Source organism: Rhinatrema bivittatum, chromosome 12 (genome assembly GCF_901001135.1).
Source record: "Rhinatrema bivittatum chromosome 12, aRhiBiv1.1, whole genome shotgun sequence".
Lineage (NCBI taxonomy): Eukaryota > Metazoa > Chordata > Amphibia > Gymnophiona > Rhinatrematidae > Rhinatrema > Rhinatrema bivittatum.
This window is the reverse complement of record NC_042626.1, coordinates 259,979-280,359: the sequence shown is the minus strand read 5'-3', so window position 1 is coordinate 280,359 and position 20,381 is coordinate 259,979. Positions and strand designations below refer to the sequence as shown.

The 20,381-nt window shown below is 47.4% G+C and overlaps 1 protein-coding gene across 3 annotated transcripts in view; it reads left to right on the top strand.

Annotated features, from left to right (window-relative positions):
• Nucleotides 1–20,381, top strand: part of STRIP1 (striatin interacting protein 1) — an 83,941-nt gene that overhangs the window by 51,698 nt on the left and 11,862 nt on the right. For 2 of the 3 annotated variants that reach the window (XM_029574121.1, XM_029574120.1), the window contains exons 11-13: nt 8,982–9,047; nt 14,762–14,825; nt 14,986–15,057. In XM_029574121.1, the coding sequence (XP_029429981.1) occupies nt 8,982–9,047; nt 14,762–14,825; nt 14,986–15,057 (202 nt within the window). The remainder of the gene's footprint in view (nt 1–8,981; nt 9,048–14,761; nt 14,826–14,985; nt 15,058–20,381) is intronic. The other variant, XM_029574122.1, reaches the window with a different exon arrangement.

Sequence of the window (20,381 nt, the reverse complement as noted above, 5' to 3'; positions counted from 1 at the left end):
TTCGATTTCATTTGGCGGCGGCGTCCACCCCGAATATCCCGTCGCTTGCTGTATTTGCCAAGGGATAGGGGAGGCCTTGGGGTGCCCAATTTAGAACGTTATTATGCGGCGGCGCAATTTCTTGTCATCCTTGACAGCCATAGGGTGTCCTCTCCCAAACATTGGGTGACCCTGGTGGAGCGTATTCTCGGCGGTATGCCGCTGTCTGCTCTTATGTGGCAGCCCCGTCATACCTGGGTACCTGTGGGGCCATTATCCCCCGCTATAGCTACCACTATGAGACTCTGGGCCAAGTGGAAGAAAACTATAGTAGGTGAGTGCCTGTATTTTCACTCAACCCTCATATCCCACCTACTCAATTTCCCCGCCTGGTATATTAACCCCACACTACAGCGTTGGGTTAAACAGGGTCTCACTAAATTTGAACACTTCTTAGGTGGAGGTTCGGTTCTGACATGGCCGCAACTTCAAGGGGTACACCATTTGCCTGCCACAGATTTTCTAGCAGGTTTTCAGATTTCCAACTTCTTACGCACTCCCAGTGTGTTGCCCTCTCTTAATTTGGGTAAAACTCTATTTGAACATTATTGTGATGATATTGACAAGAAATGAGGGATGGTTTCTAAAGTGTATGTATTGTTGATGGGGGTTGACACTATACCCTTCCCTCATACGCAAGCTTGGGAGCGGGATTTGGCCCGGGTTATTACTGCTGAAGAGTGGTCTCAGCTGTATTTGGCAGCGAAAAAATGCTCTGTATCTTCCACCCAACAGGAGAATTGTTACAAGATGATTACCCGGTGGTATTTGACTCCTCAAGCTCTGCATAGACGGTATCCCAACATCGCTGACACTTGTTGGCGTAACTGTGGATCTCCAGGTTCATATATGCACATGTGGTGGGACTGTCCGTCAGTGTCTTCCTTATGGAGAGAGGTTGCACAATGGTTGGAACACATCTTACAGGTGCCCGACCTCCTGGATGCTGGATTTATGCTCTTACATTTGCTTCATAAAGACTTGACCAAACCTCAAGCTCTGCTGTGTCAACAAGTTTTTATTGCTGCACGATTGGTCATTGCACAATACTGGAAGCAGCCGATTACACCGCCTCTTAAACGTATTCAACAAAAGGTTCATTACTTCTGCAAGATGGCGGCGATTACTGCGGCATTACACAAGACAGTAACCCTTTTCCGAAACACGTGGGCACCATTTATGGACTGGGAAAGGACAATGGCTCTTTAGTTCTGATAGATGGGGGGACTTTGATGTCTCGTCTTCGTGGGATCAGATATGTACCTTGTGTATTACCCTTTCTCGATCTATAGCCCCGTAGCTGATGCAGAACCTCTCGAGCAATTTTACTTTACTAATCTCAGTGTACTCCTGGAAGGGGATGGGGGGGTGGGGGGGTGGGTGGGGCGTTAGGGATATAATGGGAACGGGCTATATTGTCTAACACCTATACACGGCTGAAATGTTTTAATTTTGTGGTTATATTGGTGTTATGTTCTACCTTGTTGTATGTTTGGCTTTTAAATCAATAAAAGGACAAATTTAAACAAAAAAGAAGAGCAGAACTTAGCAAGAACTTCGGCGGGGAGGGTCTAGTCAGTGGGAGCTGTCAGCCAGGGCCGGGAGGTGCAGGACTGAGTGGATCTCACCTGGCTGTTAACCTGGAGCTCTGGAGGTTCGCAGTCAATTTCGACGCTAGTGCTGGGAGGGAACCGCAGTGCCTCATACTTTGTGTAGTCCTGTGCTCTGCTGGGGCCGACTCTTCTCTGTCAGCGTTCCTGGGAACTCCCCGGTGGGGATTGCATCCGTTCCTGGCAGCGGCTCGGTGGGCCCGAGTCTGGCATGCATTGTCGCGCGGCACGATCAGATATGATTCTGAAAACTAAAATGACCGCCTGCAGCGCATCTAAACTCATGTTCCCTCTGCCTGGCGTGTGTTTCGGGACAGGAAGGCCCCTCAAGCCGTGCAGAAAATCATGGCAGGAGGTCAGCAGGGTCTGTTCTCGTTGCCGCCGAGAAGGCAGTGCAGGAGACCACAAGGTGGTTGGGCGATTTCCCCCACCCGGGTCAGGCAGGATGCCTCAAAGGGGAAGAGTGGGGCAGGTGATCCCAGAAGGCATCAGAGGAAGATGAATTGGGGGATTTTTCCCTGGATTTTATTCTCCTTCTCCATAAGGCCTACCTGGCTAGGAGAAGTGGAAGAAGAAGGTGGGCAGGGGATTGCCCGCGGCTAAAAAGTCTAAAGTGGCTTCTTGGGGGACTGGCGATATTCTTCAGCGCCTGGGTTTGCGCCGTGCGGCTGCAGAGGCTGGTCCCAGAGATGGTGAGGACTCGGATCAGTCCCAATTTGACCCCCTCAATGGGAGGGGCTGACCCGGATGCTCTGCCAACCCCTGACGCAGACGGGACAAATGATGACCCTGATCCTGACTAGTTCCCGGGTCTAGGAGGGAGACAATCTGCAGGTGTGCGTCTGTTTAAAAGGGATGAACTGCACCCCCTCATCCCACAGGTGCTGGAGGAGGAATTAGGACTGAAGGTCACTCAGGAAGAGTCTGATAATGAGGGTGTTAACCCACTTCTGGATGGGCTGAGGGGACCCACTAACACTTTTCTGTTGTCAAAGAAGATCCAAAAGGTGGTGAACCGGGAGTGGGACTCCCCGGGTGCTGGCTTGAAGGTGAGCAGAGCGATGGCCAAGATTTTCTCCTTAATGAAGGACTCCCTTGAATTGCTGAGGATCCCAAAGGTGGATGTGGCTATCTCAGCGGTAACCAAGAAGATGACTATCCCGGTGGTCGGGGCAGCGGCCCTGAAGGATGTCCAGGATCGTAAGCTGAAGGTGCAACTCAAACGGATGATTGAGGTCTCAGCATTGAGTCTTTGGGTAGCTGTCTGTGTCAGTTTAATGCAAATGGCCTGTCTCTGTTGGGTTCAGAAGGGCCCGATGCCACTCTCTGTGGCGGGTGGCGGCATGTTGCAGGCCCCACATCTGGAAGCAGGCATAGCCTTGTGGCAGATGCTTTTGTATGATTTGGTGTGTACGTCAACTCGCTGCATGGTCTTCTCTGTAGCGGCTCGTAGGCTGCTGAGTTTACATAACTGGTTGGCCGATATTATCGTACAAGGTCCAGCTCTGTAATCTTCCCTTTAAGAGGAAGCTATGATTTGGAGAGGACCTGGATCAGTTGATGAAGGTCCTGGGGGAGACCAAGGGGGATAGATTGTCAGGGAACAGGAAGCCCAGTAAAAAGGTATTTCCTTCTCTGGCTCGTTTTCAGGATTCCAATCTGTTTCGTTCTGGCAGGTCCTCGTATGTTTCCATCTTGAAACAGGGCAGCAGATGCCAATAGTCCTTTCGAGAGTATGCTGGACAGGCAAAGACAGTATCGGGCAGGGCACTGGGAGCAAAAAATCAGCCAGTGGTCCCCTCTCCTCCATAGAAGCTGTAGGAGGCAGATTGTCCAGCTTCTTTGAGGAGTGGGAAAAGATTACCTCTGACCGTTGGGTGCTGGAGGTGGTATGAGAGGGCTACGCTGTAGATTTTTTGTGCCCACCCCAGGAGGCCTTTGTGGAGTCTCATGTGGATTCACGCGTCAGGCTGGAGGCAGGGTTGGGGACACTGCAAAGGCTGTTCTCCCTAAAGGCCATTGTTCCTGTCCCTCTGGGGGAGCAGGGTCAGGGAAGGTATTCCATTTACTTTGTGGTGCCAAAAAAGGAGGGCTCCTTTTCGCCCATTCTCGATTTACAGAAGGTGAATCTGTTCCTTTGGGTTCCCTGCTTTCACATGGAGACGCTGCATACCATGATGGCAGCAGTTCGCAAAGGAGAATTTCTCACCTCCCTAGACCTGATGGAAATGTACCTGCACATCCCCATTCGGCAGGAACATCAGAAGTTTTTTCGCTTCAAAGTGTTGAGTCAACATTTTCAGTTCAGAGCCCTCCCGTTCGGCTTGGCGACGTTGCCTCGCACCTTCACCAAGGTGATGGTGGCTGCAGCTCTTTGCTGGGAGGGAATTGTGGTCCACCCATATCTGGGCGATTGGTTGTTTAAGCGGTCCAGGGAGGAATGGGAGAAGTCCATCCAAAGAGTGATGTCCACCTTAGTCTCTCAGATGAGTTATCAATGTGCAGAAGAGTCAGTTGGAGCTGACTCAGTTGCTGGTTTACCTACGGGCCCACTTCGACATTCAGCAAGTCAGGGTTTTTCTGGCAATGGACCAGGTGTCTAAGTTGCAGTCTCAGGTTAAGCGTCTCCTTTGTCTGGAGGTGCCCAAAGTGTGGGATTATTTACAGGTCCTTGGGTCCATGGCATCCAGGTTGGACTTGATCCCGTGGATGTTCACGCACATGAGACCTTTGCAATGCTTGCTGTTGTCCAGGTGGAGTCCCTGCTCAGGAGCGTTTCTTCTTCCTTTGCCTGTGCTTCGGGAGTCCAGGTCCGGTCTCTCGTGGTGGCTCTCACGTCCCAATTTAGAGAAGGGGATGGATCTGGCGCCTCCAGACTAGGTGGCGGTCTCCACGAATGCAAGCCTCTCCGGCTGTGAAGCGGTGTGCTTGGGCCAGTCTGTGCAAGGTCTGTGGTGATCTGAGAAGTTCTGGTCCTTCAATCGCCTCAAGATGAGGGTGGTCCGTCGAGCCCTGGAGGTTTTTCTGCCCCTGATCCGGGGTTATATGGTTCGAGGGTACTCGGAAGATGCGACGGCTGTGGCATACATCAGTTGGCAGGGTGGCATGAAGAGTCATGCAGTGGCATTGGAGGCCCGGAGATTATTTGCCTGGGCGGAACGTCATCTCGAAGGCCTAGCCACATAGCATGTAGCGGGAGTAGACAACGTGCAGGCGGACTTCCTCAGCAGGCAGCAATTGGATCCTAAGGAGTGGGAGTTGTCCCCAGAGGCATGGAACCATGTCTGTGCAGGGTGCGGCACTCCCCAATTGGATCTTATAGTGACGCAGCTCAGCTCCAAGGCAGAGAGATTCTTCAGTTGCCGAAAGGAACTCTGTTCGGTGGGCCTTGATGCTCTGGTGTGTCCTTATCCGGGAATTCTTCAGTTCGTCTTTCCTCCTTGGCCCCTCATAGGTCGGGTCCTCAGGTGCATAGAATCATATCCTGGGACCATGGTTCTAGTGGCACCGGAGTGGCCATGGAGACTGTGATTCGCAGCTCTAGTGTGACTTGCAGTGGAAGGTCCTCTCAATCTGCCTCATCTTCCAGACCTGTTGCGTCAGGGTCTCATATTTTCGGATCGGGAGAATCTCTTTTGTCTCGCTGCTTGGCTTTTGAGAGGTGGAGACTTCGATTGAAGGGTTACTCTGAACAGGTCATCTCCAGTCTTCTTCAATCCAGAAGACCGGAGACCTCTGTGGAAACTGTTTGAAATTTGGTGTCTTCAGCGTCTAGATCCTCTGGTGGTGGAAGTGTCATGTGCTGGATTTCCTGTAGCAGTGGTTGTCCAAGGGTTTGGCTTACAACTCACTTTGTGTGCAGGTGGCTGCCTTGGCTGCTCTTAGAGGCAGGTTTCAGGGTAGGACTCTGTCTGTTCATCCAGATGTGGTAAGCTTCCTCAAAGGAGCTAAGCTGTTACGTTGTCCTGTGCAAATGATCTGCCCGGATTGGAGTCTCAACCTAGTACTTAGTGTCCTTTGCAGACACCCCTTTGAAACCTAGAGGAGGGCTAACATGAAGGATTTGACTCTGAAAGTGGTCTTATTGGTAGCTATTTGTTCAGCTCGAAGGATTTCAGAACTTCAGGCTCTGTCATGTAGGGATCCGTTTTTGCGGATTTCCGGGAAAGGAATCTCATTGAGAAGTGCCTTCCTTTGTTCCTAAGGTGGTGTCTGCCTTTCATGTTAATCAGATGGTAGATCTTCCGGGGTTTCCAGAGTGGTTGAAAGATTCTCCTCAGTATAGAGAATTACATCTTCTGGATGTGCAGTGGATGCTACTTCTGTATTTGTAGGTTACTGATGCTTTTCGTCGCTCAGATCATCTGTTTGTTGTCTTCAGTGAACTGAAGAAAGGGGACAAAGCCTCTAAGATTACCATATCTCGTTGGCTTAGGAAGGCCATTTGTTCAGCTTACATTTGTAAGGGACGACAAATTCCGGTCTGTTTGCATTCCACTAGGGCGCAGGCTGCTTCCTGGACATTAAAATCCTTATCATTAAAATCATCCATTGTACCTGAAGACTAGAGGATAGCAAATGTAACCCCAATATTTAAAAAGGGCTCCAGGGGTGATCCGGGAAACTACAGACCGGTTAGCCTCACTTCAGTGCCAGGAAAAATAGTGGAAAGTGTTCTAAACATCAAAATCATAGAACATATAGAAAGACATGGTTTAATGGAACAAAGTCAGCATGGCTTTACCCAAGGCAAGTCTTGCCTTACAAATCTGCTTCACTTTTTTGAAGGAGTCAATAAACATGTGGATAAAGGTGAACCGGTAGATGTAGTATACTTGGATTTTCAGAAGGTGTTTGACAAAGTTCCTCATGAGAGGCTTCTAGGAAAAGTAAAAAGTCATGGGATAGGTGGCGATGTCCTTTCGTGGATTGCAAACTGGCTAAAAGACAGGAAACAGAGTAGGATTAAATGGACAGTTTTCTCAGTGGAAGGGAGTGGACAGTGGAGTGTCTCAGGGATCTGTATTGGGACCCTTACTTTTCAATATATGTATAAATGATCTGGAAAGAAATATGACGAGTGAGATAATCAAATTTGCAGATGACACAAAATTGTTCAGAGTAGTTAAATCACAAGCAGATTGTGATAAATTGCAGGAAGACCTTGTGAGACTGGAAAACTGGGCATCCAAATGGCAGTTGAAATTTAATGTGGATAAGTGCAAGGTGATGCATATAGGGAAAAATAACCCATGCTATAATTACACAATGTTGGGTTCCATATTAGGTGCTACAACCCAAGAAAGAGATCTAGGCGTCTTAGTGAATAATGCATTGAAATCGTCGGCTCAGTGTGCTGCAGCAGTCAAAAAAGCAAACAGAATGTTGGGAATTATTAGGAAGGAAATGGTGAATAAAACAGAAAATATCATAATGCCTCTATATCGCTCCATGGTGAGACCGCACCTTGAATACTGTGTACAATTCTGGTCGCCGCATCTCAAAAAAGATATAATTGTGATGGAGAAGGTACAGAGAAGGGCAACCAAAATGATAAGGGGAATGGAACAGCTGCCCTATGAGGAAAGACTAAAGAGGTTAGGACTTTTCAGCTTGGAGAAGGGACGGCTGAGGGGGAATATGATAGAGGTGTTTAAAATCATGAGAGGTCTAGAACGGGTAGATGTGAATCGGTTATTTACTCTTTCGGATAGTAGAAGGACTAGGGGACACTCCATGAAGTTAGCATGGGGCACATTTAAAACTAATCGGAGAAAGTTCTTTTTTACTCAACGCACAATTAAACTCTGGAATTTGTTGCCAGAGGATGTGGTTAGTGCAGTTAGTGTAGCTGTGTTTAAAAAAGGATTGGATAAGTTCTTGGAGGAGAAGTCCATTACCTGCTATTAAGTTCACTTACAGAATAGCCACTGCCATTAGCAATGGTAACATGGAATAGACTTAGTGTTTGGGTACTTGCCAGGTTCTTATGACCTGGATTGGCCACTGTTGGAAACAGGATGCTGGGCTTGATGGACCCTTGGTCTGACCCAGTATGGCATTTTCTTATGTTCTTATGGACTGTCAACTTCTGTCGCCATAGGAGATTTGTTGGGCTGCAGTGTGGTCCTCAATTCATAACTTTACCAGGCATTATCGTCTGGATGTCATGGCGCAGAATGAACTGTCCTTCGGGGAGAGTGTCCTGCATGCAAGTCTTTTGGGGGCCCCGCCCGGTTTACGGGTGCTTAGGTACATCCCACTGGTCTGGACTGATCTGATATGTTCAGGAAAGAAAAATTGGTTCTTACCTGCTAATTTTTGTTCCTGTAATACCACAGATCAGTCCAGAGGCCCTCCCGTTTGATGCCAAAAGACTGTTTTCCTGCCAAGTTTTGTTGCTCAGTACAGAATTTTTCTGTTTAATTACAATTTTTTTTCTCATAGAGGGCAGTTACGGGATTCACTTCCTTGTCTTGTTTGGTTCTTGATGAAGAAGGTTTATAGTTCAGGAGTAGCCAACCTTTAGTTCTCTATGTCTGTGGTGTTTATTTATTTATTTATTTTTTGGTTTTTATATACCGGAAGTTCCTGTATACAATACATATCACTCCGGTTCACAGGTAACAGAGATAACTATCGCCGGGATGGCGGTTTACATGGAACATATCAAACAATTAATCTATTATAGAGTAAAAAGAACAAACTAAGATCAACGTAGAACACTGTGTGAAGGGGTTTCTAAAGTATCTTGGCTTGGGTACAGGTCAATAGTGAGGGACTGCAGGTGGCGCTCTGTTAAGCAGCAGTGCCTCAAAAGTTTTGTTCTCTGACTCCATCTGCTGGAAGGGATGAATAAATCCACTGGTCTGGACTGATCTGTGGTATTACAGGAAAATTAGCAGGTAAGAACCAATCTTCATTTGTGTGCTATTTATTTATTTAAAATACTTGACTGCTTGATTCAAATATTGTTTTAAGCAGTATAACAGTAAAACACAATATCGTTTCACATATTTATTTATAAATTCTCTTTTTTTTTTTATATATTGATTTTTTTTTTAATCTTGAAAGCTTCCTTAAATAGGTGAGCTTTCAAGTACTTATGGAAATTCTTTCTAACTGGGATTAGACGTAAACAGCTATGTATTTTAACCACGGGGAACAGGGTAGAGTTATAAGGGGGGATATCGGCAGATAGCTTAATTGGTAGAGTCGAGCAGCTTTGAAAATTCTGACAGGTTGCAGTGTACTGCAGTGAATGTGAAACCTCCATTCTTCCCTTTATTCTTCCTGAAGGTTGTTTTGAAACTACTCTCACTTTTTCTGTAGAGAAAAGGACATTGAGATGTTTCTGGAAGCCAGTCGCAGTAAATTTATCGGCTATACATTGGGAAAGTGAGTATTGATCTTCAAGTAAGACGGTCTCAGTCCAGTTCATTTCAGAAATATGACTCTCTGCCTCTATACTTTCCACTTTAGCCCCTGTATTTTATTTAAAAGTACATCCCCTACTATCCACTATTCTAGGCGGATAACAATACATGGATATGAAATATTTCCTCAAAAGTATTACAAGCACGGTGATAAACCTCGTTCCTTCTTAGCTCGAGGGCGGTCAAAAAAGCGGGTCAGTAAGGCAATAACCATGGTCAGGAAACCTACTGGGAGGACTTCCCATGGTTTGGAGGAAAGTGAGGAGCAGTTTCTTAGCTATTATGCTGGGTTATACAGGGAGGGTCCTGTGGCAAATCATGAAGATTAGTGGTTATCTAACCTCCCTGCATCTGCCCAAGGTTAATGAGATGCAGTGTCATCAGCTGGCAGCTTCTATTTCTTGTTTAAAGGTTCAGGAGATGGTAAGGGGGGGGGGGGGGAGGTATTGAAGTGCCCTGGTCCAGAAGGATATCCAATCCATCTCTAAAAGAAGTACTTGCTGGACCTGGTTATTTTCCTGGTGAGTACGTTTAATCAGGTCGGGGATTTGGGTGGGACCATTGGGGACATGGCCAATGCTCATTCCTCCCTGATATTTAAAATGGGAAGGAACCCTTTAGATTGTGGGACCTATAGGCCTAGCTCCCTTTTAAATTCTGATATAAAAATACTTCCTGAAGTGCTATAACGGAGGTTGGAGCCTTTTCTGGGATGGGTTAATTCATCTGGATCAAATGGGATTCATCAAAGGAAAGGTGTCCATGTGTCCATGACTAATACTAGCCAGGTCTTCAGTATTCTGCATTTAGCTAAGACCAAGAGATTGTCAGGATTGTTGGTCTTGTTGGATGCTGAAAAAGACATTTGGTAGGCTGTCGTGGCCTCCTGGGTATTTACGTTCCGGCGGATTGAAAGAATCTTTTCATTAAAACTTACACACCAGTGATAGCCAGAATTAGACAGCATTTCAAAAGCTGGGCTGACATTCCGGAGGCCTGGGCTGGTCGTATTCACTTGGTCAAAATGACAACACTCCCTAAGTTACTGAATACTCTGTGGATGCCCAAGGTAGAGGGGGGAATCGCATTGCTCAATTTTGGAGTATTTCTGGGCGGTGAGATTGGTGGCCTTGAAGCAGTGGCTCGCAAATAAGGATGCGGGGTGGTTGGCTATATAAAAGGAGCAGGCGGGTGAGGTGAATTCAGCAGTGCTCCCGTTTCTGCCTTTTTCTTCTCCCTTTAATAGGAAGATTTTCAGGGGTAATTCCATTCTTACACATATACCGTACAAGTGTGGCACCAGGTGCTTAGATACGCAGGAAGTGCTGGTGAAATTGCCCTTCCCTTGAACCCAAATATTTCGAGTTGCACTTTCTTCCCTGAGATAAGGGGTTGCTCCTAGTGGAACAGCTGTGGGATGAGGAGGAATTTTTGTCATATTCGTCTACTTAGTCCTGATACGAGTTGGAGGACAAATTGCAGGCTACATATTTATAGATTAGACGAGCTTTGGGGGGGGGGGGGGGGGGGGGGGGGGGGGGGGTAGGCTGAGTTTACCATCTCCCTTAAGCCCACTTAATAAAATAGAAAGTTTATCTCTGTACTTTAAAAGCATGATTGAAAGGAGAAACAAATAAGTATTGGGGCATTTATTGCACAAATTTGGAGCTGAGACTCCGGCTCGCTTATACGTGCTTGGAATGATGATTTTGGGATGGATTTTGATGCAAAAGCTTGGAAAAGGATTTGGGCAGTGGTACATAGGATTTCCATATGCCCCAGAAGGGTTGCTTTGATGATTAGTCTCCATTGTACTGCAATTCATTTTACAAAGATATATTTATTTATTTTTATTTATTAAGGCTTTTATATACCGACTTTCTTGATACAAATCAAATCAATTCGGTTTACAATGAAACTAAGAATATAAAATTAACCAATCAACAAGAGATACGGAGCATACAGTTACATTATAACAAGGAAGCCTTAACTTGGAGTAGGAAAATAAAGAAGGGGTGAACGGAGCAATAAATATATAAAGTGAAATAAAATAGAATAAATACTATATACAGAAGAGGGGGCAAGGGGCCAACCTCTCTTTAATGGATATTATGCATGAAAAATTTGGAGAATTTTGTTTACAAAGATGTGTGGTGTACAACATATACCCAACATACGACTCCTGTTGCTGGAAAGGCTGTGGGGAACAGGGTACTTATGTTCAGATGTGGTAGTATTGTACTGGGATAGCCTGGTTTTGGAGGAAAATTGTGCAGGAAATGTCTAATATCTGAGTATACCAGTTAACATATGCCCAACTCTGGGTTTCTTGGGGTCTGGCATGGGTCGCTCATCCTACATCTCTCTATTAGCTAATTAATTCTGGCTGCCAGATTCACCATCGCACAATTTTGGAAGTTGCACCCGTCCATGGACCACTGGTGGGGGCTAGTGGAGAACATTGCTGCTATAGAAAAGTTGCGGTATGAATTGATAGATAAAGGATACAAGTATCGACAGACAATGGGGTAGATATCTTAACTTTATTGATGCACAAAGGTAAATGTTCAGAATTGGTCAGTTTTGGATTGTTGTTGCAGTGTTTCTGATTGCATTGTGAGACTGGATGCCGATAATGTACACTTTCATCAGTGCATATTTGTATTTCTTGATTTGAATGCCTAAAACTTGTTAAATAGTGTTTAAAAAGAAAAATGCTAGACTTTCAGGGTGGGGAAACAATTGTTTAGATCAGATGACCCAGGGGCTGTGGTCTCCTGAAGGAAACGGCTTAATCCATCAGCAGGTTGGAAACCAGAACCCTAAGACTCTCTTTATGGCACTTTCTTCCACTGATCAAGGGCAGGCGATTAGATTCCTCTTCCACAATGCCATGGCTGTGGCATATGTGAACAGGCAAGGAGGAACCACGAGTCCAGGAGTATCAAACAAGTTTTCGTTTTCCTTGGGTGGAGTAGAATCTACTGTTTTTGATGGTGGCTTATATTTTGGGCCGTGAGAATGTGCAGGCTGACGTTCTGAGCAGGATTCTTCTGGACCTGAGTGAATGGGAGCTCAGCCACAACTCTTCTTAGCAAATAGTGCACAGGTGGGATATGCTTGACATGGATTTGATGGCGATTTGCAAAATTACAAGGGTACAATGATCTTTTTTTCAGTTGTTGCAGAGAAAGCGGAGCTAAAGGAATAGAAGCCCTTGTTCAATTTTGGTCAAGAAGGGATCTCCTTCACAAAATTCTGCCCTGGCTTCTGATGGGGACGGGACTCTGCACCAAATAGAGGAGAGTACTCTGGTGTTTTCGGACTGGCCAAGGAAGCCGTGATACGCGGATCTGTTGAGACTCCAACTCGACCAGCCTCTCTGTCTTCTGCTCATGGGCTGTTGGTGCAGGGTCCAGTCCTGATGGAGAATCCAAATTCATTTTATCTTACAGCCCGGCTCTTGAAAGGTCATGTTTGAGAAAGAAGGGTTATTCTTCAGTAATTTCCACCTTATTGAAGGCGAATGATCATTCTCTCCTTGGCTTTCGGATAACCCTTGTATTTTAGCCTCTGGCCTTGAGCTCCTTGAAGGTTCAGGTAACAGCTGTCGCCTGTTTCAGGGGCAGAATTCAGCTTGATCTCGATAGCTTCTCATCCAGATGTGTCTCGCTTTCTTTGCTGAGGTTTAAAAGTTGCAGCCTCCTTTTAGGAAAACATTCCCTCAGTTTGGTCCCGAAGGTGTTCATGGTGCCTCCCTTTGAGCTTTTGAAACATAACTTCACTTAAGGGTATTTCCTTCAAAGCTGTTTTCTTGTTAAGTCTGTTCAGCCAGTGAATTTTAGAGCTTATGGCTCTTTCCTGTAGGGATATGTTTTGGAATTTTGTGGTGGATTCAGTTTCTCTTCAATCCATGCCTTTTCCCCCCAAGGGGGTTGTCAATATTCCACCTTAATCAGTCTATTTCTTTTCCAGCTTTCTCTAAAGAGAAGTGTCAGGGTGACCACTCTTTGAGATTTTTGGACGTCCATCGGGTACTCATTAGGTATTTGGAGGTTGCTAATCCTTTTCGTAAAAGAGGTTGTTTATCGTCTTTGGAGGCTTGTGCATGGATGAAACAGCCTCCAAAGCTATAGTGGATAAGGAGACTCTTTCTTCGACATATAAGCTCAGAGGTTGTCAAACACCAGTCCTTATTCTACTAGAGCTCAGTCATTTTCCTGAGTCAAAGCAGTTTCTGTAGTGCCGGTGGATATTTGTTAGTCAGCTACTTGGTGGTTGTTGCATTCCTTTGCAAAGCATTACAGAATGGATGTGTTTGCTAAGCAGGATGCAGCTTTTGGGGTGGTTGTCCTCAAAGCTGCCTTCTTTTTTTTTCCCTCCTGAACTGGATGAGCTTTGCTATTTCCTACTTGTCTGGAGTGGCCTGTTGTAGTAGGATGAAACGGAAGGAGAAATTTGTACATATAAGTTCTCTTTCCCTGAAGCCTGCTATACCAGTCCAGAACTCTACAGAGAAGTTAGGCTGCAAATGAAGCAAGTGACCTTGTCGTCGGGTCTTTCTCCTATACATGTCTGTGTAATAAAGTTTTTATTCTTCTGTCAGCCTTTGATTGTTTTTAGCTTTCCTGTGGTTGCTCCGTTTTTTTTTCTTTATTCTTAATGGTGTGGTATGTGGTAAGAGAAAATCCTTTCTTATTCCACACATTTAAAGTTTTTAATATCTTTCTACAGTTGGCTGTTTTTGATCTGTTCAGTGCTTTGTTATAGGAGCACCACCTCTTAAGTAGGGGCGATGGCTACCCAGGAAAAGTTTTTTTCCTCTGCATCCATCTGCTCCTAAGGGGACATTTATTTATTTATTTATTTATTTATTATATACCGACATTCGATCTGAGATATCGCATCGGTTTACATTCTCAGGTACTGTAGGTATTTCCCTATCCCCAGAGGGCTTACAATGTATTTTTGTACCTGAGGCAATGGAGGGTAAAGTGACTTGCCCAAGGTCACAAGGAGTGACCTGGTTCGTAGCCCACTGCTCTAACCACTAGGCTATTCCTCCTCCTCCTCCACATCTCAACTGATCTGGTGTGGCAGGATTCATGGAAAGAAAATGAACAGGTAAAAATTTCTCCACAGTCAGCTCGGCCTTAGATTGTCTGCAAAAGTCATTACAGCTCAGTAAAGGGAAAAGGGTAGAGGATGAGGCGTTTTGAAAGAGCTGACTCCTCACTGACCTGATGCAGAATGCAGAACTCTCTAAAGCTTAAGACCCATTTCTGCAGGCATCCTGTTTGTGTTCTGTTGATGATGCCTCAATTTACAGGGACGAGGAGTCCAAAAGGTGACATTGAGGGATGTCATCTCTGCAGAGATGATTTTGGCCCTTGGCCAGTGATGGCAGCTATTCTGGGGAAGAATAATGAAAATAGATGAAAACATTTCTCTGCACTACAAAAGAAAAAGCTGACGTGGCACTTCCTAATGAGGACTGAAAGTTTCTTTCATTCGTTTGGAGCCTGGGTTACGTGGGGCCAGTGATGATGTTCTTTTTGCGTTTGCTGTTGGACTGTGGCCATGTCAATAACTTGGAATATTAGGGCATGCAGTGTGAGAGTGAATGTGGGTGGATCATTCCTTGTATTATGGATTCTGTGTTTTCATCTCTCTTAGTGATACAAACACTGTGGTGGGATTACCCAGACCCATCCATGAAAGCATCAGGACTCTGAAGCTGGTGAGCTCGTATTTCCTTCATATTAGTTTCAATCATTTGAGATATGTGATTCTTGATATTGGTTACAAGACTGTTGAAGCCAGTGATAGTCTTATTGGGGAATGAATGCACATGTGAGAAGCCTTAGGATAGTAACACTACAATATTTATTCCCTCTCAGCACAAGTACACATCTATTGCTGAGATCCAGGTTCAGCTGGAAGAAGAGTATCTGCGATGCCCGCTCTCAGGAGTGAGTTCCATTTCAGGTTGTATTTATAGGGTTGTGGGTGTCTTTTGCTGTGCCTCTCGTTGTATTTGAGGAAGTACTTTAGGCTGTGCCCCATGAATTTGTGGCATCATAGCCTTATTTTTATTTCCCTGTATGTACCCGGATCAGTCCAGACACCTGGGTTTTGCCTCCCCTCCAGCAGATGGAGACAGAGAAGGTTTTTTTCAAACAACCCTGGCATATATACCAAGGTGCCACCCACAGTCACTCAGTCTTACTCTGTCTCCAGCAGATGGTGGAGGTGCAAAACCCACAGTCTCTTCTGGTTCCCTGATTGCTGCAAGTTTAATAGTGTAGTAGTTTAGTCAGGGTTTGAGTTTTTATTTTGGTTAATTCTGTAAGTCCAGTTCCAGTCAGTGGTTCTGAGAGCCTCCCAGGGGGGTTGCTAAGTCCTGAGAGGACCAACCCCTCTGGTTGAGGACCCTGATTCTTCAGTTTTGTCCATCAGCGCAGGGGCGAAACCGGGGAGCCCGGCCCACTCACCCCCACAGGAGCAGGACCTGCCTTCCAGAACCGGGGACAGCTCACAAGTCGGTATATTATAACAAAAAAAAAACACACTGGTTTTTTTTTCTGATGCTCGCCGGCTCTCTGAAACTTGGTAAGGGTTTATCAGGGGGGCTGGGCAGCCGATTTAGCAATGTATTTCGCCGACTTATTTCGCTGTTGTGTGCCTTTCTTTCCCCTTTGCCTGGCCTACGATGCCTTGGGGCTCTGCCTGTCGCGCATGCGGCTCGGCGCGCTCGCGTTTCTCAAGGGACGGCATCTGCTCCCACTGCGTGCAAGGGGATGAAGGATTCTCCACTGCGGTTCGGGGGGTCGCGGTCGACCGTCGCGGGCCGTGGCGCGTGCAGGCGCTGATAGTGTGTTGTCTGATGACCGGACGCCAATTTGAGCACAGTTCGAGAGGCCACGCGGGCAGCGATGGGGGAGGAAATTTTACCCCCTCACTCTCCCCACAACAAATTCCTGCCGGGGGGGGGGGCGCTCCTGCGGGGGCAGCCTCTCCCGTTCACGAGGAGAGCCCTGAGGAGGCCACTGAATCCTCCTCAGATTCTTCCTTTTCCTCGGACTTCGTGTTATTAATGCATAAGGCCTTCAGAGACAGAAAGCTGGGAAAGAAACATTGCTTCAAGAGTTCTTTGCTGCCGCCGCACGCCCGGGGGACTAGGAAGAGGGGCAGGTCATCAGGGGACCCTGTTAGAGGTAAGAGGCCCTTACGCTCCATGCCGGTGGACACGGATATAGATTCTTCTCAGGATGAGCAAGAGCCGCCTGTTAAGCCCCCGGGGAGGGGGGCTGAGGGTGATGCGGATCTCCCTCCAGGCCTCAGCAGGGTATCTCCGGCGATGGAGGGGGATGATCCTACAGTGGTTCGTCTCTTCAAGAAGAATGAACTGGCTTCGCTTATTCCGGCCATCTTGCAGGAGCTAGGCCTGGAGACACCGCCGGGAGAGTCCCGGCTGGGAGCTATGGATCCTGTCTTATTGGGTCTCAGAGGTCCTACGGTTTCCTTCCCGTTTCATTTCTCAGCGATGGATCTTCTCTTCCGAGAATGGGACACCCCAGATTTGGGATTAAAGGTTAATAAGGCTATGGACAAGTTATATCCCCTTCCGGAGGACGCCTTAGAGCTGCTACGTATCCCTAAGGTGGATGCAGCAGTCTCGGCTATTACTAAGAGGTCCACAATCCCTGTTATGGGAGCAACGGCCCTCAAGGATTTACAGGACAGAAAGCTAGAGCTGCAGCTCAAGAAGGTGTTTGAAGTCTCAGCACTAGGGGTCTGAGCTGCAATGTGCAGTAATTTTGCATTACGCGCCAGCCTTCGATGGGCACAGCAGCTCCAAGCCAATTCCAACACTTCGGTGGGGGAGGGCTGCTCAGGCAAATCGACTGGAGGCGGTCATCGCCTATAGCGTTGATGCTCTTTATGACCTCGAACGCACGTCGGCCAGATCCATGGTTGTGGCGGTAGCTGCGTGGCAGCTCCTCTGGCTTCGGAATTGGGCTGCAGATGTGTCGTCCAAGGCCCATCTAGGCTCACTTCCTTTCAAAGGGAAACTGTTATTCGGTAAGGGATTGGAGGACATGATCCAGTCCCTGGGAGAGAACAAGGTACATAAACTACTGGGAGGACAAGCAGAAGTCGAGAGGATCTTTTGCGGCTCGGTCTCTGTTCCGTGATGGTAAATGACCCAGGCCAGCATGGTCGTCCGGGTCATCCTTTCACTCAAGTTCTAACCGGCAGCAGTCGTGGTCTCAGTCCTTTCGCAGCAGACGTTTTGGCAGACCAGGTGCCCCGCAGGCGGCAGCGGGGGCCAAGACCTCTCAATGAGATACTGCCTGTTCATTCCTCGATACCGCTCGGCCATCGTGTGCCCAACGTGGGGGCCAGACTCTCCCATTTCTATGAGGAATGGACCAAGATAACGTCGGACCAGTGGGTCCTCACCATAAGTCAAGGTTACGCTTTAGATTTTGTACAGCGCCCTCGAAACAAATTTCTGATATCTCCTTGCACATACCACAAGAAGCGGCAGGCAGTGCTAGGCAAGCTCCAGTGCCTATTGGCCTTGGGGGCTATCACACCGGTTCCGTCCGCGGAGCAAATAAGGGGTCGTTAGTCCATTTACTTCGTAGTTCCAAAAGAGGAAGGAATGTTCAGGCCAAGACTTGGCTATTCCTCCAAGCTTTCCCGTAAACGCTCCGAATTATGGACCTCTCCATTTAACCTCACCTCGCTATATATGTAGCGAAGCTCCGCCTATCCATAATTATTTTTCTCTCTTCCTCTTTCCTTGATCCTTCTTCAGATTCCAAGTTTATGCCACCTTGTTAAATGTAATTTTGCCTCTTGTTAATGACCTCTTGTTAATTGATTGTTAATGTTAACCCCCAGGTTCCTTGTAAACCGATTTGATATGATCCATGTCATGAACATTCTTCGAATGTTCCTATCAAATTTCTCTCTTTCCCTATCCTTCCTACTGCTGTCCTCTCTCCTCCTTCATTGCTGCTCCCCCCTTCCCCATCCCTGTTTATTGTATTTCACTCTCTTGTTAATTTGTTACAATGTAAACCAGCATGATGTTCCGATGAATGTCGGTATATAAAAATCAACAAATAAATAAATACCAATTTTGGACCTGAAAAGGGTAAACAGGTGCCTTCGGGTACCTCGATTCTGGATGGAAACCCTTTGTTCAGTCATCGCCTCGGTACGGCAAGGGGAGTTCCTGGCTTCTCTGGATCTCACGGAAGCCTATCTTCATATCGGCATCCAGTCAGAGCATCAGAAATTCCTCAGATTCTGTATTCTGAGAAGTCACTATCAGTTCCGAGTTCTGCCTTTCAGTCTTGCCACGGCACCCAGGATGTTCTCCAAGGTGTTATGGTCGTGGTTGCAGCGCAGCTCCGGAGGAAAGGTTTCCTAGTCCATCCTTACCTGGACGATTGGCTGATTCGAGCCAAATCCAAAACTCTATGCCAGTCAGCAATACACAGAGTGCTACAGCTCTTACGATTGCTCGGCTGGGTGATCAATCTGGCCAAGAGTCATCTGATCCCCTCCCAGTCTCTGGAGTTCCTGGGAGTCCTATTCGATATGGTCTAGACCAGATTTTTCCTCACCGCAGAACATGCAGTCAAGCTCCAGGGCCAGGTAAGGGACTTGTTGGACATGCAGATGCCTACGGTGGATGATTACCTGAGGGTATTGGGCTCTATGACGTCCACTCTGGAGTTGGTGCCCTGGGCCTTTGCTCATATGCGTCCCTTACAATCAGCTTTGCTGTCCCTTGGAATCCGGTGTCAGAGCTGTATCATCTGCTACTTCCTGTTACAGATTCTGCGATGGCCAGTCTGAACTGGTGGCTGGTCTCGGAACATCTGACGTGTGGGGTTCCCCTGGTAATTCCCGACTGGACGGTCGTCACCACAGATGCCAGTCTCTCCGGCTGGGGAGCGGTCTGTCTGGGGAAGTCGATGCAGGGACTGTGGTCCAACCTCCAATCTCAATGGTCGATCAACCGCTTGGAGACCAGGGCGGTGGCTCTCGCATTGAAAGCTTTTCTCCCGCTTCTTCGGGGGAAATCGGTCAGGATCTTGTCAGACAATGCAACTATGGTGGCCTACATCAATCGCCAAGGAGGAACCAAGAGTCGCCCGGTGGCAGAGGCGGCACAACAATTGATGAGCTGGGCAGAGGAGCATCTAGCCAGTATTGCAGCATCTCACATCGCTGGCGTGGACAACATACAGGCAGACTTTCTCAGTCGTCACCATCTCGATCCCGGAGAATGGGAGTTGGCCAACGAAGCTTTTCAGCTCATCTGCGACCGGTGGGGCAGGCCATCCATGGATCTGATGGCCACATTCAAGAACACCAAGGCTCCACGATTTTACAGCCGTCGCAAGGAAACAGGGGCAGAGGGAGTGGATGCCCTTGCCCTTCCCTGGCTGCCGAACATCTTATTGTACGTGTTTTCTCCCTGGCCGCTGATAGGCAAGGTGCTCAGGTGGATAGAGCTTCATCCGGCAGAGGTAATTCTTTGGCGCCGGAGTGGCCAAGACGTCCCTGGTTCGCGGATCTGCTCAATTTGACCACTGCACACCCGCTACGGTTCGGGGAATCAGTGGCTTCTACACCAAGGGTCCCATCTGTTTGGAAGAGGCGGATCGCTTTTGTCTAGCGGCATGGCTTTTGAAAGGCAACAGCTGAAGAATAAGGGTTATTCTGATGCGGTGGTGGCGGCAACGTTGTTGAGGTCGCGAAAACCATCCACTTCCCTGGCTTATGTCCGGGTCTGGAAAGTATTTGGTACTTGGTGTGCTGGACGCACGATAGAACCCACACGGGCATTGATCCCTGATATTCTTGGGTTTCTTCAGGCGAGTCTTTCCAAAGGGCTTTCCTGCAGTTCCCTTAGAGTACAGGTTGCGGCACTTGGTTGTTTACGTGGTAAGATCCAGGGCGTAGCGGTGGCGTTTCACCCAGATGTTGCACGTTTCCTACGAGGGGCGAAGCACTTACGCCCTCCTTTTCACCTGCCGTGTCCTTCCTGGAATCTCAATTTGGTTCTATCGTCCTTGTGTGCCCCTCCTTTTGAGCCATTGAAACGAGCAACGCTGAAGGATCTCACGCTAAAAGTGGTGTTTTTGGTCGCGATTTCTTCGGCACGTCGAGTTTCCGAGTTGCAGGCGTTGTCGTGCAGGGACATTTCTGATTCTGGGGTTTCCTTGTGGACGGTTCTTACCTTCCTCCCGAAGGTAGTCTCTTCATT